The 21,580-nt window shown below is 38.0% G+C and overlaps 1 protein-coding gene across 2 annotated transcripts in view; it reads right to left on the reverse strand.

The window, feature by feature from the left end:
• PCNX1 (pecanex 1) overlaps positions 1-21,580 on the reverse strand; it is a 184,813-nt gene that overhangs the window by 139,604 nt on the left and 23,629 nt on the right. For both annotated transcript variants that reach the window (XM_068961318.1, XM_068961307.1), the window contains exons 2-3: positions 16,067-16,275; positions 3,945-4,050 (exon numbers count right to left, since the gene is read on the reverse strand). In XM_068961318.1, the coding sequence (XP_068817419.1) occupies positions 3,945-4,050; positions 16,067-16,275 (315 nt within the window). The remainder of the gene's footprint in view (positions 1-3,944; positions 4,051-16,066; positions 16,276-21,580) is intronic.

A 21,580-nucleotide genomic window follows, 5' to 3' on the forward strand; every position in this document is an offset into this window, starting at 1 on the left:
GTGTTTCTTCTCTTTGAGAAGGACCAAAGGAAAGTCCAGGTACAATTATGAACATCAGAAAACAAAAATTACTTCTAACTAAAGGCAATCAGGCAAGGCCACCTCCTCCATGAAAGCTTGCCATCTCTCTCTCTAGCTGGAAACATTTAGTTTCTCCTTGGAAATCATTAGCCCCTCTTCTGTACCATTTCTATGACAACTATTACTTTGCACCTTTTACTTATATTTCCTTGGTAATATATCATAACTTCAGTTACTTATAGATATCTACTATGAAACTGAAATGGCAACCCACTCCAATATTGTTGCCTGGAAAAGCCCATGGACAGAAGAGCCTGGTGGGCTACCGTTCATGCGGTCGCAAAGAGTTGGACACGACTGAGCATGCATGAAATTGCAAACCCTTTGAGGGTAAGAGGTGGAGAGGGTGAGACCCACTCCACATCCCAGATAAGCAAAATGCCTTAAATACCATCAGGCACTAAAACATCTTAAGGAAGGTAAGTGACAGAAAGAGAGGAGTATAAGCGACAGTTTAAAAAATGGGGGGGTGGGGGGGGAAATGGAGAATAGAAGATGGAAAGGAGACGGGCCGCAGTGGCATGAAGGAAAGAACGGTGCCAGTGACTATGATAGTGTCCCAGTGTTCAAGGAGCTCACGATCTAGTACTGAAGACATTTACAAACCACTATGACTACGTGCAGTAAGAGCTATATAATAAAACATGTACAAGAAACACGGTATCTTTGTATTGAATATCTCTCTACCAATATACAACAAGTCCAACTTACTTCCTCATTTCAGCTTTCCTAAAGGATAACAATAATTACATCAATAATTTCTTTTGTTATAAACAGTATAAAACTAAAACACCAAAATCCAAGTAGCACAACAGCTTCTGACATCTGCCCTTTTTAATACAAGAGTTAATATTTTAAGGAAAATCAAATCAGTCAGATGTGCTGTGCATTTAGGTGCAGACATGAGTCAAATATATTCAAGATGGGACTCCCTCCCTAAAACAAGTAGGGCTGAGACAGGATAGAGGCAGGACACAAGCTTTGAAAGAATGACACAGCCCAAGGAAATGACATAAAATGATTAGAACCAACTAGGTCCAAAATAGCCTACTTCTCTTAGACCTTGGGCCTTAGTACACACTCATCGAAATACATCAGCAAGGGAAGAGGAGAGGGTGAAAAGGATGGGGAGATTGGGATGACACCTATTTACTATACAACAAAGAGCTAGTGAGCACCCTTTCATGAATCACAGCCTTGGCAGAGGGACTTGCATAACTCAGTGAAGCTACCGAGTCATGCTGCTGTGCAGGGCCACCCAAGACGGACAGGCCATATTGAAGAGTTCAGACAAAAGCGATCCACTGGAGGAAATGGCAAAGCACTCCAGTATTCTTGCCTTGAGAATCCCATAAACACTATGATAAGGCAAAAAGATATGACACCAGAAGCTGAGCCCCCCTAGGTCGGAAGGTGTCCAATATGCTAATGGGGAAGAGTGGGGAGGCAATCACTAATATAGCTCTAGAAAGAATGAAGCAGCTGGGCCAAAGTGGAAACGATGCTCAGATGTGGATTTGTCTGTAAAAGTAAAGTCCAGTGCTATAAAGAACCATATGCATAGGAATCTGGAATGTTAAATCCATGAATCAAGGCAGACTGGATGTAGCCAAGCAGGAGATGGCAAGAGTGAACATCAACATCTTAGGAATCAGTGAACTAAAATGGATGGGGAATGGGTGAATTTAATTCAGTTACATTATATTTACTACTGTGGGCAAGAATCCCTAAGAAATGAAGTAGCCCTCGCTCAACAAGAGTCTGAAATGCAGAACTTGGGTGCAATCTCAAAAATAAGAGAATGATTTCAGTTCATTTCCAAGGCAAATCATTCAACATCACAGTAATTTAAGTCTATACCCCAACCACTAATGTCAAAGAAGCTGAAGTTGACTGCTTCTATGAAGATCTATAAGACCTTCTAGAACTAACATCAAAAAAGGATGTCCTTTTCATTACGGTGATTGGAATGCAGAAGTAGGAAGTCAAGAGAAACCTGGAATAAGGCAAGTTTGGCCATGAAGTACAAAATGAAGCAGGACAGAGGTTAACAAGAGTTTTTTCCAGTAATCATGTACAGATGTGAGAGCTGGAATATAAAGAAGGCTGAGCACTGAAGAACTGATGCTTTTGAATTGTGGTGCTGGATAAGACTCTTGAGATTCCTTTGGACAGCAAGATCAAACCAGTCAATTCTAAATGAAATCAACCCTGAATATTCATTGGAAGGACTGATGCTGAAGCTCCAATACTTTGGCCACTTGTTGCTAAGAGTGGACTCACTGAAAAACACCCTGATGCTGGGAGATTGAAGGCAAAAGGAGATTGAAGGCAAAAGGAGAAGGGGACAGCAGAGGATGAGATTAGACAGCATCACCGACTCAAGGAACATGAACTTGAGCAAGCTCAAAGAGATAATGGAAGACAGAGGAGCCTGGCGTGCTGCAGTCCATGGGGTCACAAAGAGTCAGACACAACTTAGTGATTGAAAAACAACAGTGGGAACCTGCTGTATTGCACACGGAGCTCAGGTCAGTGCTCTGTGATGACCTACAGGGGTGGGATGAGGTGAGGGGGAGAAAGTTCAGTAGAAGGGGATTTATGTATATATATAGCTGATACACTTTGTTTTACAGCAGAAACTAATACAATAATGTAAAGCTATTATACTTCAATTAAAAAAAAAAACACATCAGCAAGCTAAATGACACACCCACAGGTGCCATGACAGGTTCAAGGCTGATCATAAGGGTCAAAAAGTAGGCAGTGGCCCAGTTCCTGGAAATTCCCACCCATTCCCCAAAATGGCTGGAATACTCCTCCCACTCATTAGCCTATGAACCTGGGACTTCCCAGGTGGCTCAGAAGGTGAAGCGTCTGCCTACAATTCGGGAGACCTGGGTTCGATCCCTGGGTTGGGAAGATCCCCTGGAGAAGGAAATGGCAACCCACTCCAGTACTCTTGCCTGGAAATCCCATGGATGGAGGAGCCTGGTAGGCTATAGTCCATGGGGTCGCAGAGTCAGACACGACTGAGTGACTTCACTATCACTATAGGGTTAAGTGATAGGAAACTACTTAACCCTATAAAGCCTGACAACACCATACCTGGGCTTCTCTTACCTTCTGAGTTGGTCCACACTCTATCTGTGCAGTGTGTTTCCTGCCTGAATAACCCTTCTTTCGCTTTACTAAGACACCTCTTGAATTCTTTCCTGTGTGAAGCCACGAACCCACACTTGGCAACTGTCCCAAGTGGATGCGACCTGGGATGTGACCATCCTCTCGTGCCCCACTCTCTTTCCTGCAACAGGGCAAGTCTAATGGACACAAGGCCAAGAGTATAGTTACCAAAGGTGGTTAGCCACTGCTGTCCTTTCGTCAGCCCTACCAAAAAATAAAAAGTAAAAGGTGTGGCTGTTCAAAAGTTTGTTGCAAAATCATAGGCTTACTCCCCAGGGGAATCTGCCAATATTTTGTCAGTATGAAGAAAGTGCAGGTTTAATTAAGAATACAAAAAGTGCAGCCATATTTAAGAACTAAGCCATTTCATTCCACAAAGAGACTGAGATGTTGCCAATACAGACACTGTGAAGGTAAATAAGTACAAGTTCCTAAGGGCATTCACAACTATCATGATCAAAACTACCCCGGGCAATGAGCATGTGGTATGTGCTCAGCAACAAAGTACTTACTTAATGTGAAAATTCTGTGTAATAGTAATAAACAATGATCAGTAAACAAATCAAAAAATTATCAGCAAGATAAACCCAAACATCAACTGACTGTAACAGACAAGAGAACACCTGAGACCACCATCAGGAGGAAGGAAAAAAGCAAAACAGAATAACACAGGTTCCTACCTGGTTGCTTGGATCCAGGCCAGCATAAGAATTTCTTGAACTACAACCAACTGGGGGTGTGGCCTCTCGAATGAACTCAGCCATTTCAATTCCCCCACCAGGATCACTGTGGGGGGAAAAAATAAGAGAAAAAGAGAGTAATTGTTCTTATTCTGACACCAATTGTTTTCTTTTAGTTTGTTTTCTAAGTTATACTTTTTTCCTGTAAAACTAAGAGGTTCAAGTATTTAATACAGCAAATAGAAAAAAATTATTCTTCCTCTGTAAGTCCAAAAATTTGAATTATTTTATAACCACATCACTATTCCAAAATATTTAAAACTCTCTCCCAATTTCTCTACATCCACTCAGTATTAGAAACTGGCCTTGATTATAATTGCTGCTACTGCTAAGTCACTTCAGTTGTGTCCGACTCTGTGTGACCCCATAGACGGTAGCCCACCAGGCTCCCCTGTCCCTGGGATTCTCCAGGCAAGAACACTGGAGTGGGTTGCCATTTCCTTCTCCAATGCATGAAAGTGATAAGTGAAAGTGAGGTCGCTCAGTCGTGTCCGACTCTTAGCGACCCCATGGACTGCAGCCCACCAGGCTCCTCCATCCCTGGGATTTTCCAGGCAAGAGTACTGGGGTGGGGTGCCATGGCCTCCTCCCGACTATAATTGCACCAGACTGAATATAACATGCACTTTATGATATACAAGGACTTCCCTGGTGGCTCAGAGAGTAAAGCGTCTGTCTACAATGCGGGAGACCCGGGTTGGGAAGATCCCCTGAAGAAGGAAATGACAATCCACTCCAGTACTATTGCCTGGAAAATCCCATGGACAGAGGAGCCTGGTAGGCTACAGTCTATGGGGTCACAAAGAGTCAGACACGACTGAGCGACTTCACTTTCACTTTATGATATATGCCATAAAACCACTGTAGCAAAGAGATGATTTGCCTTTTGTTTCCCAACGGCGAAGAGAAATTGCTCAGAAGGTAATGAGATCTTACACAACCTGTTCTCTCCAAGAGTACAGTCTAAGCTGCCTAACACAATAAAGAACATGCATAAGAACGATGATTCTGGTCAAGCTATTTGTATCTGTACTTCTAAAATTAACAGAATTTCACTGGGACACTAACTTGTTTTACAGAATTGGAAACTTAAGATTTTAGATTTGTATGTGCTGAATTAGAAGGCACAAGTTTAAAAAACTGAAATGATGCTACGTAGTAAAACAGGCATTGCTGCTGCTGCTAAGTCGCTTCAGTCGTGTCTGACTGTGCAACCCCAGAGACAGCAGCCCACTAGGCTCATCTGTCCCTGGGATTCTCCAGGCAAGAACACTGGAGTGGGTTGCCATTTCCTTCTCCAATGCATGAAAGTGAAAAGTGAAAGTGAAGTCGCTCAGTCGTGTCCGACTCTCCACAACCCCATGGACTGCAGCCTACCAGGCTCCTCCATCCATGGGATTTTCCAGGCAAGCGTACTGGAGTGGGGTGCCATCGCCTTCTCCAAAAAACAGGCATTAGAAAGATATAAGAGAAAAGTACTAAGTTCAAATAACTGAGAAGTCCACTTAAAATACTTAAAGATAATGGCATCCCAAAATAAGGAAACAAGATATGACAAATTTCAAAGCACTTAAGACCACTGTATAATAAGGTTCCTCTAGAACACACTTTTAGAATAATTCAGGCCTAATTATTATTGTAATTATCATAATCTTATCTTTTGCCCCAAGTTTTTTATTCACTCTACCTGATACTCAGTCTGTGAATTTTTTAGCTATCATTACCAAGGATAAAAGCTCTAATATATATGCTGAACATTATTGTGGACATAGATTATTTTACCATTTGGCATCTAATTCAACCTCCTTGTTAACAAAAAGAAAAAGCAATCCCAAATTCTTCTGGTGAATCACCTCAACCCAAGCTCTCATATGGCTGGGGTAATGCTGACCCCACTCTCAGGGTTAAAGGGAAGCTCTACTGGCCAAAGTCAGTCAGCATATCCCAATCTCTTGGTCTAAACAATTAGTTGTTCCAGAATAAGCACATGACCCAACTCAGGTCAGAAGCGCTTTACTATTGAGAGAAGAAACTTCTTTGTATCTGCTTGTCTTAAATGCTGAGAAGAAGAGTCACGGAGCTGCTATAGCCGTAAGGGGAGAACCTGTCTGAGGAACCAACTAAAAGAAAAGCACAGCCTCGTAAAGGGAAACAGTCATGAAGTTACTTGAAATTCTGCACACTGCCACACCTGATGACATCCCTTAAACAGAGACTTTTCACTATTGCGAGCCATAAATTACCTTAACCCTGTTTAGGTGGGATATTCCATCAACTGTAATCAAAAGATACAGGCAAATAGAACCTGCTTACAAGTACACCTTCCATTTACGCATTTATCACTAAAGCTGTTTGAATTCTAGTGTGTTTTTTTAATTAATGGTCTAATAATCATCGTGTCCCTGTTCGCTTACTGGGTCCCTAAGTCTAGGCCACTGACTACAGTTGGCTAATTAATGTCCAGCAATGGAAATCAGCTTTCTAACTTGTTGTTAGTCACTCAGTAGTGTCCGACTCTTTCCGACCCCATAGACTATAACCTGCCCGGCTCCTATGTCCATGGGATTCCCCAGGCAAGAATACTGGAGTAGGTTGCCATTTTCTTCGCCAGGGGATCTTCCCAACCCAGGGATTGAACCTGCGTCTTCTGAACTGCAGGCAGATTCTTTACTGTCTGAGTTACCCATCTATAAAAACAAGATATAATGGAACTCAGATATGAATATGAAGGCAGACTCTGTGTACAAATGTCCATGTGTGAGAAAACTGGAATATGTTCAAGTGTGCTGGACATTTGGTGTTAAGTCACACAGGGTATCTAGGCCAGAATGAGAAATACTTTTCTAATTTGGCAAAATCTTAAGTGAGTATATACAAGCAGTTATCACCCACTGAACGAGTGATGAGTGATAACCACCAATATTACTGCTAACTCCACTGGAAAGCATCCTCTAATTCAGACTGCAAAGAATCAGAAGATGGTAAGCACGGTGAAAACCAAGGAACAAAATGTTTGATACCACAGAAAGGACAGACAGCTCTCATCTTCCCTAGTACCTATGCAACAGCTGTAATGATACGTAATTCACATATCATACAATTCATCCACTGAAACTGTGCAATTTGATGATTTTTAATATATTCACAAAGTGAATGTGGTGAGGCATCCATCCCACAGTCAATTTTAAAACATCTTTATCATCTCAAAAGCAAACCCATTTAGCTATTAGCCCACCTCCCTCCTCCCATCAGCCCTCAGCAACCACTAATCTTCTGTAACTGGCTTCTTTTACTTAGCACAATGTTTTCAAGGTTCATACATGTTGTAGTATGTATCAGTGCTTTATATCTTTCTTTGGCCAAATATTCCATTGTAAAGATAGAACACATTTTGTTTATTCAATCATCAGTTGACGAATAATCTTTCTTAGTTTTATATATCACTTCCGAGAGCACGTTCAAACGATTACAATTAGAACATAAAATTAATAACAAAGCAAAATTCACTAAATATTTAATATATTCTAGTCACAGAGCACATGTTTTATTTGCATTTTCTCATGAAACATTCCCCTAAAATTTATGCTATAAACATTATCATCCTCATTACACAGATAAAAAAACTGAAAGGTGTAAAAACTTCCCTAAGTTCTCAGAGGAATATACAACGTAAGCCAAGTCAATGGTATATGGAATTCAGGTGGGAAGGGAGGACATAAATAACACTTACTCAGCACTCTACAGTGTATTATCGTATCTGTTCTTTCTGCTTTTTTTCCTTACACATGAGAATGTAGGTACTCATAATCAGTAAGGACTGATATAAGATTTGAACACCAGGTCTAAGTCTAAAGGCCACAGTCTAAGATATCAATAATGCCTTTTAACAAATAGGCACTGAAGTTCTCTTTCCAGTTCAAAACCAAAAATAAACTCCATTATCTACAGAAGGTTTCTTAACATCAGCATGATTGACATTTCAGGCCATGTAGTCTCAGCTGCTGGGAACCGTCTTGTGCATTGTCAGGATGGTTAGCAGCATCCCTGACTTCTATCCACCAGATGCTGGTGGTATTTCTCCCTGTGATGACCAAAAGCATCTCCAAATATTGCCAAGTATCTCCTGTGGCGGAGGGTCATCTCCAGTGGAGAAAAAATAATCTAGATCTAATGCTCAATGATCAACACTGAGTGGAAGGAGGTTAGGGAGAAAAAAAGATGAAAGAAAAAACAAATAGTGCTTTTTATAGAAAAAAACTAAATCCTCTTGCAAACTTGCTGTACCTTTCTCTTCTTTACAAATTACGAAGCAGAACTTTTAGTCAGTTAACAGTGTCCTAATATATAAATTGACTGAGTAAGAATTTTCTTTACTAGTAAGGCTTGCAGATTTTCGGCAATGGTGATTTCAGCATGTACCTGGAGAGTAAGTAGTTTACAATTCCCACAGAAGCAAAGTGGTCTACTGCGGTAAGTGGTAGATCGAACTGACCAAATTCAGGAAATCGCTACCTTTACGACTTAATTTCCTCATCTGTTTAAAAAAAAAAAAAACAGGTACAGGGGAAAGAGGAAAGTAGAAAGGGTCTAATCTGAATTATAAAGAAGATGTCACAAATAAGTTTGTTGATAACTAATATCATTAACAGCTCAAGCTTTAACTAGAACTTCACAGTACCACCTCAGTAAATCTAATCAAGACCACAAGGATGTTCATAAGAGCATGAATAGACAAAAACAAAGTCCCTAAACAGAATAAATCTTCAGAAAATTTAGCCTAAAACTCACCTGTGTATATTTTAAATGGTTCCTTAATTTACAATATTGCAAGCATCACTGCACAAGAAACAGAAAAGATATGTTCTGTCTTCACATATTCACATTCTAAAATTCAACGTGCTAATTTCCTCTCCTGAAACGTTAAAAATGTAATACATACATAAATGACGTTGACTCTTTCTTTAAGATCAGGATTTAAGATCATTATTTCTGAGCTGCCATACCACAGCCAATGGCAACCAGAAGCAGCAGCAGTCATTCCTACTGCATTTGTTCATCCACGCAACAAACTGACAGCTCTAATGTACCAAGCACAGTGAGAGGCTCTGAAAATAAGTGCATTTGTTTTCCTGTTCATTTCTGTTCCTCAGAACAGAGATTTGTAAGTGGGAGAGTGATGGAAAGGAGATGTCAAAAGCAAATTCTGCAAAAAAGATCTTATTTAATGGTAACGCTTCAAGATACTCTCTTTAAGATTAAAGAAAGACAAAGATGTACACCAACACTACTTCAATTTAACCATGTGTTAGAAGTTATAGTTAATGAAAAGTTAAACAAGAAGAATAAGTCATAGAAAGGAAGAAATAAAACTGTCATCATTTGCAGCAAATCAAGAAATAATCTATAAAATTTTACCATTAATAAGGGAGTTTAATAAGGTTGCTGGAAACAAAGTAAACTACTACATTTAAAGGGACAAAAACAAAAAGTAATTAGAAAAAGTTGATAGAATTTAATAAAAGCTATGAAAGCCTTTTAATGGAGAAATGATAAATCTTTACTGAGAGACATTAAAGACGACTAAATAAATGGAAAGATACAATATTGTAAGGATATCGAATCTCAGCAGAGGAATCTACATAGCCAATGTAATGCTAATAAAAACTCTAAGTCCTTGTAGACTTTGCCTAGCAGACTCTACAGTTTGTATCAAAGATCAAGAGTAGCAAAGTCACTCTTGAAAAAAAACAAGGTACAAGGTTTGCCCCACTAGTTATCAAAAGTCTTGTTACAAAGCTATAGCAATTATGACTGTGTAACTACATAGGCACAAACTTATTAACAGAACAGAATAGAGCCCAGAAACATGCCCATCATACGTGAAAACAATTTATGATAAAGTGAGTCCCACAGGTCAAAAAGGAAAAGACAGCCTTATAACAAATACTGATTAAGCCAGTTATATATAAAGAAAAACAAACCCTAAAATCCATACCTGACAACAGAACATAATAATTTCCAGTACAACTGAAATGTGAAAACAAAGAAACATGGAATTTTAAAATGACAATCTCTGAGAGTATTTTTTGGTATCTGGGTAGAAAACAATTTCTTAAATAAGACACAAAAACATTAATTAACAAAAAAAAAATCAACAAACTATAAATTTAAGAAATGTGTGATAATCATAAGAAATCTTAAGAAAAGCAAAATGACAAGCTATAAACTGGAAAAAGACATCTGTAGTGTATATAATCAACAAAGGGGTAATATAATGAATATATATTTTTAAATTTTATTTATTTTTAATTGAAGGATAATTGTTTTACAATATTGTATTGGTTTCTGCCATACATCAACATGAATCAGCCATAGGTATACATAAGTTCCCTCTCTCTTGAACTCCTTCTTCTTAACAAAAAAAGGAGAACCCCAAAGAAAAATGAAACAAGAAATAAACAGGCACTGGAAAGAACAGAAAGCTTAAATGGACCATATATGTGAGGTAAGATGGTCTGTCTCACTAGTAATCAGAAAGGTTAACTATTGATAGAAGTCAAAATAAGACACATCTAACACTCAGTTGTTAAAATGGAAAACTAGTAAAACTTACAAAAACAACAACAAAATCAAATATTGAGGATATGAAACAATAAGGACTTTCACACATAAACTGGTATTATTGTTTTGGTAAACAGCTTGGAATTACCTAATAAAACTGAATGTGAAAATGCCCTGTGAACCAGCTTACAAATATTAGATATACACATGTGGCCAAAGAAACATATGATAATGTGTTATCTGAGCAAGAAACCTAGAAACCATCTGAATGACTATCAACAGGAGAACAGATAAGCTGTAGTCTACTCCAACAGTAGTAGACTAGACAAGAGCAAACACAAACAACAGCCGGAAGCATCAACATACCTAAGTCTACAAAATACGAAATTCTGCACAAAAAAAGCCCTTCACAGAGAAATACAAACAGTATGACTGTCTTCAGGATATCTTAGGCAGACAAAATTAAGTAATAATAGGTTTAGGATGATCCTAAAGGAGATCAGTCTTGGGTGTTCACTGGAAGGACTGATGCTGAAGCTGAAACTCCAATACTTTGGCCACTTCATGCAAAGAGTTGACTCATTGGAAAAGACCCTGATGCTGGGAGGTGTTGGGGGCAGGAGGAGAAGGGGACAACAGAGGATGAGATGGCTGGATGGCATCACCGACTTGATGGACATGAGTTTGGGTAAACTCTGGGAGTTGGTGATGGACAGGGAGGCCTGGTGTGCTGCCATTCATTGAGTCACAAAGAGTCGGACACGACTGAGCAACTGAACTGAACTGACAAAGACTGTATAACAGTAAACCAATGGAATTATTAATAAAATATTTAAAAATAAAGATCACTCCTGAAAAAAAAAGGGTAGAATGAAAGGAGAAAGACTTGTATTTGTATAATGTCCTATTACTTAAACTGTGTGGTGTTAAGTATTCACTTGGTTATTATTCTCACATATACTTGATATACTGTTTGAAATATATATTTAACAATAAATCTTTTTGAAAACTAAAAAGAAAATAGAAAAGATAAGTAAAATAAGCATTAAGAATATATACAATTATCCAGAATTAATCATATACAACTTACACAGAAGTAATAAGAGCTAGCAATTACTACATTGTTCCATGTATCAGAAATAGTTCTAAGTGCTTTGCATATATGACCTCATTTAGTCTCATAATCCTAAAAGATGATACTGTGAAAGTGCTGCACTCAATGTCAGTAAATTTGGAAAACTCAGCAGTGGCCACAGGACTGGAAAAGGTCAGTTTTCATCCCAATCTCAAAGAAAGGCAAGGCCAAAGAATGCTCAAACTACTGTACAATTGCACTCATCTCACACGTTAGTAAAGTAATACTCAAAATTCTCCAAGCCAGGCTTCAGCAATACGTAAACCGTGAACTTCCAGATGTTCAAGCTGGTTTTAGAAAAGGCAGAGGAACCAGAGATCAAATCACCAATGTCCGCTGGATCACTGAAAAAGCAAGAGAGTTCCAGAAAAACACCTATTTCTACTTTGACTATATCAAAGCCTTTGACTGTGTGGATCACAATAAACTGTGGAATTCTGAAAGAGATGGGAATACCACACCACCTGACCTGACTCTCGAGAAACCTGTATGCAGGTCAGGAAGCAACTGGACATGGAACAACAGACTGGTTCCAAATAGGAAAAGGAGTACGTCAAGGCTGTATACTGTCATCCTGCTTATTTAACTTCTATGCAGAGTACATCATGAGAAACGCTGGGCTGGAGGAAACACAAGCTGGAATCAAGATTGCCGGGAGAAATATCAAGAATCTCAGATAAACAGATGACACGACCCTTGTGCCAGAAAGTGAAGAAGAACTAAAGAGCCCTTGATGAAAGTGAAAGAGGAGAGTGAAAAAGTTGGCTTAAAGCTCAACATTCAGAAAACGAAGATCATGGCATCCGGTCCCATCACTTCATGGCAAATAGATGGGTAACAGTGGCAACAGCGGCTGACTTTATTTTCTTGGGCTCCAAAATCACTGCAGATGGTGACTGCAGCCATGAAATTAAAAGACGCTTACTCCTTGGAACGAAAGTTATGACCAACCTAGATAGCATATTAAAAAGTAGAGACATTACTTTGTCAACAAAGGTCCGTCTAGTCAAGGCTATGGTTTTTCCAGTAGTCATGTATGGATGTGAGAGTTGGATGGTGAAGAAAGCTGAGCACCAAAGAATTGATGCTTTTGAACTGTGGTGTTGAAGAAGATTCTTCAGAGTCCCTCGGACTGCAAGGAGATCTAACCAGTCCATCCGAAAGGATATCAGTCCTGGTGTTCATTGGAAGGACTGATGTTGAAGCTGAAACTCCAGTACTTTGGCCACCTCATGCGAAGAGCTGACTCATTTGAAAAGGCCCTGATGCTGGGAAAGATCGAGGGCAGGAGGAGAAGGGAATGACATCACTGACTCAATGGACATGAATTTGGGTAAACTCCAGGAATTGGTGATGGACAGGAAAGCCTGGCATGCTGTGGTTCACGGGGTCGCAAAGAGTCAGACACGACTGAGGGACTGAACTGAACTGAACTGAATTCTAGAGATAGTACTATTATTTGTCTCATCATCCAGATGAGGAAGCCAAGGCATAAAAGCTTAACTCCCTCAAGGTCATACTATCAGGAACTGATCAAGCCCCTGGCAGATTAAGTGCAGAATCTACATTCTCTTTGCTTACCCACTAAATGGGGGTATGCATTTCATAACAGAAATAGAATAGACTTAAGAACTATGTAGAATCCACTAAAAGATTTATGCACATACACCATATACATATACAAGGGAGTCCCTTGGACAGCAAGGAGAACAAACCAGTCAATTCTAAAGGAAATCAGTCCTGAAAATTCATTGGAAAGACTGATGCTGAAGCTAAGCTCCAATATTTTGGTCACATGATGTGAACAGCCAACTCACTGGAAAAATCCCTGATGCCGGGAAAGATTAAAGGCAAAAGGAGAAGGGGGCATTAGAGGATGAGATGGCTGGATGGCATCACTGACGCAGTGGACATGAACCTGGGCAAACTCTGGGAGATGGTGAGAGACAGGGAGGCCTGGCGTGCTGCAGTCCATCAAAGAGCCAGACAAGACTAAGTGACTGTACAACGACCACACAACGTCTCTGAGTGAGGCTTTCTGTTTTAAAAGCTGAATTCCCTCCAAATTTAATACAGTTATCATCAAAATTCTACTGAGATTTTCTGGAGGATGAGCAGACAAGGGAACATCTCACAAAAAACTAAGCATACACATGAGAATAACTAAGATAATATTAAAATAGTGACGAGCGATTCACACTGCTAAGTATTAAGCATGTTAGAAAGCCAGTGTATTATAAGCAAAAGGAGAGATCAATGAGGCAGAAAACAGAGCCCAGAAATGGACATAATGATGCTTATTCATTCAATGTTGTTGGTCCTAACAAATCTGAAAACAAGTTAGAAATGTTCTTCAGATTGACTACAAGTAAAAAATAAAAGATAAAATGGTATAAAAACACTGAAAGTACACACAGATGAAAATTTACATAATTTGGGGAAAGAAAAATCTTACAAAACTTGATATCAAAGACAGAACTAATAAACTTGCATAGAACAGAACAGATCATAAAAAAATTAATTGTGGCATATAAATACATAAATAAAATGCCATAAAGTGAGGAAAAGTATTTGACATAAAAGATAAGTTGATATCCTTCATAAGTATCTTCTCCAAATCAACAGTAAAAAATTAACCACTGATAGAAAAACATACAACTCGCAAAATAACAAATTTAAATGGAACAACATAAGAAAAATGCCTCCATTTCACTAGTAATCTGAAAACTGAAAAAATTAAACAATGAGATATTTACCAGCTTGTGAAAATACTAAATAATCAGTGCTGCCAAAAGCGGGGGAAAAGAAAAAGACCCTCCAACTGCTGATCACAATAATTAAAAGGTAAAACTCTTTGGACTTTGGCAATATATATTAAAAAATGGGGTATAGTTTTTTGAGTAATTCTACTTCTGCTAAATCATGATAAAAAACATTTTAGTCATTTAAAATTTAAACATCACAGTGATCTAATACTTAAATTTAAATTAGAGAATAACTTAAATAACTAAAAACAAGATAGCTAAATTAAGCTATTACATACCCACAAAATGGAATACTGTGCAGTCATTAACAATACGATCACAGGAGGAAAAAAAAATACTATCACAGAAAAAAAATGTTTTCACTAATTTGAAATATTTCTTGAGTACCTATTAGTGCAAGACACTGTTCAAGAACCTAGGAATAAAATAGTTTATAAGAAAAACAAGGCACTGCCTTCAAGAAACTTATAAATGCAAACAAATGATTAAGTAAGATTACTTCAGATAGTGATTTATGCTATGAATAAAATTATCACAAGAGTAAAACATCTGTTCAATGAACAAATGGGATAATCATGTTAGGGATGAAGGAAAATGTAACTGAAAAAGGACAAAGGCTTTAAGTGCACTGAAGATGGCACAGAAATATTGCCCTGTCTTAGAAGATGAATACCCCCTCTTTAATGGCATTATTTATATCTTGATATAATATATCATACTGAGTGGAAACATGGCATAGTGGTTAAAAGGCATGGACTCCAGAGCCTGAATGCCTGGATTATTTGATCCTTTTCACCTTACTTTCCACATCTATAAGTCAAGGATAATAACAGCATCCATCTCATAGAATTGCTCTGAGGGCTGCATGAGCTTAAAAATGTTGCATGCTCATAAAGCAACAACTGAAGAGTTACAATAGGGACACCTATTATTTCTAAGAAGTCACAACCTTTTGACTGTAACAACTAAATTCCTCTGGTTGAAGCTGAGGTAACAGGGTAGAATGTGACTGAGAGCAGCAGGGAGAATATTTTAGCTGAGACAGGAAAAGAAAGCATCTAGGAGGGGGTTACCACTACACAGGAAATCAGTCATGCTAAGGTCGAGGGAAGGAATAGCTAAGTTTCTAAGGCGAGAATATAAAACTGAAAAAAAAATTACAGTAAAGGGAAAACTGCAGATTATAAGTGTCAAGTAAAATATTATCACAGCTTAAGATGTATACACATTTTATATAAAAGTATATAAGTATATGTACATACATGTAACTACATATATGTGTAAGTAAAAATGCTTTGATTTACGAAGTCATATTTTATTATTTCTTTACCTTGTTTGCCACTGGTTTTGGTCTTTGGTGTATTTAATTATTATACTATTCTGATTATTATCATTCAAACATGTTGTTCATTAATAAGGCCAAGGATACTGATTTATCTCCAGATAGTCACCTTTGCTGTTGTCTAATGTGACAATCATACCTGTCACTGTATTGACAGCGGTAAAACCAGGTGAACAGAACAGGCCTGACACAATAACCACATCACTGGACACAGGCGTCATGTACACCCTTAAAAACTGAGTGGCATGGGTTTCCTTACCTTGGGCCATTGCTATCTTTTCTCCGTGTTGAACAGTTGCCTTGCTCAGTTTTGGCTCGCTGATCTGTGAACTCATTTGCGTTCCTATCTACAATCTCTCCAGCATCCAGGGCTCTGTGGAGTCGATAGTTGACCATCTTCAGAACAATGAAAACAGCAGCTATCACAGGACAATAAACTGCTACTATAATCATGGAAGAAGGAAGGGCCTTAAAGAGAAAGAAAAGACAGGCATTTTAAAATCTTTTATACTTTATTCAACTAGAGAAATCTGTAGCTAAAATAACAGACACACACATTCTCACACAAAGCAATGACTGCGCTCCTAATACTAAACTGTAAAAGTGTAAGACAGCACTATCTATTAATACAGTAGCCACTTGCTACCTATGGCTATCAAGTGCTCAAAATGTGGCTAGCCTGAATTGAAATGTGCACTAAGAATAAAATAACAATGGTTTCTGAAGATTTAGTATGGAGAAAAGGGTGCAAAATATCTCAGTCTTTATACTGATTACTTGTTGAAATACATTTAGATTATATTGGGTTAAATAAAATATATAATGCAGCTACTAGAAAATTTTAAATTACCTACGTGGCTCACGTTACATGCCCAGTGGACAGCACTGGTATAAATAAAGTTCATGCCAAAAAGCTTATAATCCAAATAGAGAGTTAATGTATCACATTACATAATATGTGAATAAGACAGGGTTGTACTCCAAATATAAATAATCCTTGTTTATGTGCTCCCTGTAACTTTTTTTTATGATATAAACACACTCATTTCCTTGTGCAGCAATGTAAAGACACTATGTCCACTATCTATGCTGAACCTCACTGTCTCTTAAAAAAATAAAAGTTGTTAATAGTTAATCTCATATATTAACTATGAGAGAAATTGTAAAATTGGGGGAAAAAATTTCAGGTCTGCCTTTCAAAACAAATAGTTAACTAGAAGGTCATATTTCTCAATATCTCCTTTAATCAGACATTTTTCCTGAGAGCGTTTAGCCATAAATTTGTAACTAGTAATACAACTACCAGTCATCTGAGGCCTTTCTTTGTTCCCCTATGGTAAGTCACAGTTCAATATCCAGCTATAAGAAAAAAACTGAATAGCAGTTTTGCTTCCAAGTTCAAAACACCAAATTCATTCAGATTATTCTTTTAAGTCCATGCTCTCTCCTTGTGTGGTTTGGGAACTTTGTTGCCAATTACTAAGGTGCTTCTACTGAGCTACAACATAAACAATCATTAGTCTATTTGGAGACAAAAACTGAAGTTAAATTTTTATTAGCTTTAAAGTTGTCTGCTCTGTCTTTGTATAATAGAAAAGGGAGTAAAAATAAAACAGCAAAAATAAATCTGGCAAATGAAAACAAAAATTAGCAGAATTTCAAAGCAGTATGCCTGGGGATGGGGTGGTGAACCGTAGGTACTAATCCTGTCCTAAACCATAAATTCTATCCATCAATAATATCTGAACCAACTTTCCTGAATACTTTTTGAGATAAAGAAAAACTAGACAGCAACAACAAGGGGACTGCCTTCCTTCCAGAGTCTACCCTCAAATCCATCAGTCCTGTGGCCATTTTGCTGGGCACAAAGGGTCAACTAGGGGAAGAATTAAGAACCACAGTTCACAGAGCTACAGTGGGGCAGTCGATTGGCACCGGGATCTAGCTTTTCTACGGGTATACCTGAAGCTTGGGGATGCTACCTTTACTTAATCATCCTAATGGAAAATTTATTTTGGCTTATTCACACACAAAAAAAAAAGGTAAGTGCATAAGCTAATTCCTACAAAGTACAGAATTCAGTTCCCTATCTGTACCACCTTTCACTTCAGGCAGACAGAGAATGCTGGGGGGAAAAGATGAAGGTCTTAGTAACCAAACATTGTCCATAAACTAGAAAATGACTATTAATTAGAGGTAAAGGAAGAGGTTAGATTAGAAAGAAAAAGAATTTTAATTAATTAATTATTTATTTTTGGCCACAGGCCCAAGATCTCAGTTCCCAGACCAGAGACTGAACTCAAGCCATGGCAGGTGAAATGTGGAATCCTAACCACTGGATCTCCAGGAAAATCCCCAAAGGAATTATTTTATTTTTATTTCATCTTTTTAGTCTAAAGAGTATGTATTTCACTACGTAGGCACCTTTTGCACAAATAAGTGAGGCAGTCACTTCTGAACTTTAGGACAATCCCATTCATCAAGGCGCCCCATGGTAGGTAGGTATGGGGGGAGATGTTTATGAAAGTGTTAGAAGGAACTGGGAAGGAGAACCAGGAAGTAGTAAGATCTTAGCTGCTTAGTATTTTCAACACACCTATTTATATTAGCCTCCAGTAGGGTTTATCCCATTGCCTGTGGAGTCCCCAAAGGAATGTTTTTAACCTTTGGGAGGCTGCCCCCAAAGGACTCAGAAAGGCCCTCGTATCACAACCACAGCTTGAGGAATTCAGCCCTCTTGCCACAGTCCCCTTCAGGGGGCTGAGGTTAAGGATTCCAGGTAAGTATTTCCTTTCAGAGGACGGGGCTGCAGAAGACAAGAAACTATTCCCATTGTCAAGATTCAGACATACATGCCCGAAGAAAAAAATCCAAAATATAATTTTCTATAATTCCAACTACATAGTAAGTCAAACTGATTTCAGCAGGCCAGCTGGGAACCTCTCACAAGCTCAGAATATATTTTCCCCAAGGCACTGGCTTACAAACGAACTACTGAAACGAGCCTACCCATATTCCTGTGCTTCCCTGGAAGCTCAGACGGCAAACAATCTGCCTACAATGCAGAAGGCCTGGGTTCGATTCCTAGATTGGGAAGATCCCCTGGAAAAGAGAACGGCAACCTACTCCAGTATTCTTGCCTGGAGAATCCCACGGACAGAGAAGGCTGGTGGGCTACAGACCGTGGGGTTGCAAAAAGTCAGACACAACTGAGTGACTAACACATACATACATACATATTTCTGCACGTTAGAATTTTATCTACATACTATTTTAATATGAATAGAACTACTAAAAATACTAGATTTTTTCTGTTTACACTTGCATTTTATATTTATGTCACTCTAAAACATGTACTTGTGTTTACATTTTTATCTACAGTAGAATGTGCTTAGGAAAGCAACATTAAAAAACACATATTAACAAGCTGGAAAGAGACCAAAGTAATATATACAGTACATACAAGCCACCATCAATATACAAGTGTTAGGAGTAAAGATAGGCAGCTTAAAACATATACGAAAAGACAGAGCACAAATTCGAAAAATAAGGGAGGGAATAAAAGTCCTAAGAAATAAAAGTAAGGCTGTATACTGATGGACTAAAATTATCTTCCATATTTTATAGGAACTTTTCTATATTTTAAATTTTCCCAACAAGAAAAGAAAAAGCTTTTAGATGATCTGAATCTGTAAATTTTGGTGAAAGTCAATGTCTTTAGTTAAAACGTTATATTTGAGTGCATGCTAAGTTGCTTCAGGCGTATCCGACTCTTTGTCACCCCATGGACTGTAGCCCACCAGGCTCCTCTGTCCATGGATTCTCCAGGCAAGAACACTGAAGTGGATTGCCATGCCCTCCTCCAGGGGATCTTCCCAACCCAGGGATGGAACCTGCGTCTCCTACTTCTCCTGCACTGACAGGTGGGTTCTTTACCATTCTATTTCTACCCTCCAATTTCATAAAACAATTTTGTTCAGTTAATTTACATATATCTTTTATCTAACTAAAAGCCATCATGAGTTATCTAACAGGCTTACACAGCACATTATCATCATTTTGGCATTTATCATTTAAATTATAACACTTTTGAACGTGTATGATGTTGTTACTGGAAACCGTTTATAACAGATACCCATTTGTGTTTTATTAGGACAATTTTTATTCCTTTTCCATTCATCTCATGAATGCATATTCCTATCTCCATAACTGAGTAACATACGTAGTTTTATCGTTAATAATTCATTACGGCATTCAAAACTTGCAGTTGCAACAGTAGGACATGACTTTGTGACTAAACAACAAACCCTCCTAATAGTTACCATAACTATACTAAATTTTTTAGGACTTAAAAAAGAAAACCGTGTTGAAAACACAAAAAAAGCAACTGGGGAAAATAAGTAAGCAAGCAAGCAAGCAGCAGGCAATATAAAAGACTTCGTAACAACTCAGATAATATGGTAATTCTTTCTTTGTTGAGGGACAGTTGGATGGTAGAATCTAGCCTTACATAGGCATACCTATATGAATCTAGACTTTTATAGGCATATCTCAGAGCTATCATAGATTTGAATTTAGAGCACTGCAATAAAGCAAGTCATGAGAAAAATCACTATTTATGGCAACTATAGTCTTAAGAAATGTATTTCTTAAATAATGAGACTTGAAAGTAGAAATTATTCTTGATCCATGGGCTGTAGAATGGCTGTTGTGTTAGTAAATATGAAAACAACATGAATCTCACTGTACATTTCTAACTGAACTCTTAATGGGCCAAGAATGTTGGCAATGAGCAGTAATATTTTGAAAGTGATCTTTTTCTTTACAAAAAAAAAAAAAAAAACCTCAAATGAAATTATAAGAATATAATTGAGAGGCACCAATGTTTTGTTTTTAATTTAAAAAAATTTTTTTTACAATTTTTAAAGGTTAATTTTTCTTTACCGTTATTACAAAATATTGGCTATATTCCCCATGTTGTACAATATATCGTTGAGCCTATCTTACACCCAACAGATTGTACTCTCACTCCTCTACCTTTATACTGCCCCCCTACCCCTGCTGCTGCTGCTGCTGCTAAGTCCCCCTACCCCCACTGGAAACAAATAGTTTATTTTCTATTATCTGTGAGTCTTTGTTACATTCACTAGTCTGCTGTATTTTTTAGATCCTACATGTAAGTGATATAATATAGTACTTCTCTTTCTCTGTCTGACTTATTTCACTTAGTATAATGCCCTCCAAGTCCATTCATATTGCTGCAAAAGGCAAAATTTCATTCTTTTTTATGGCTAGGTAGTATTTCATTGAATATATATATATACACCACTGCTTCTTTATCCATTCATCTGTTGGATTCTTAGGTTGCTTCCATATCTTGGCTATTATAAATAATGCGATCAACATTAGGATGCATATTTTCAAATCAGTGCTTTTTTTATTTTCAAAAAATACATCCAGAAGAGGAACTACTGGGTCATACAGCTGTTCTGGTTTTAGTTTTTTTTGAGAAATTTCCATACTGTTTTCTATCATGGCTGTACCAATTTACACTCCTACCAACAATGTACTAGAGTTCCCTTTTCTCCACACTCTAACCAATATTTGTTGAGTGTCTTCTTTCTGATGACAGTCATCTTGACAGGTGTGATTGGCTTCGATTTGCATTTCCCTGAAGATTAGCAATGTTGAGCAACTTTTCATGTGCCTATGGGCCATCTACATTTCCTCTTTGGAAAAATGTCTATTTGGTTCTTCTACCCATTTTTTAATT

Source organism: Capricornis sumatraensis, chromosome 2 (genome assembly GCF_032405125.1).
Source record: "Capricornis sumatraensis isolate serow.1 chromosome 2, serow.2, whole genome shotgun sequence".
NCBI lineage: Eukaryota > Metazoa > Chordata > Mammalia > Artiodactyla > Bovidae > Capricornis > Capricornis sumatraensis.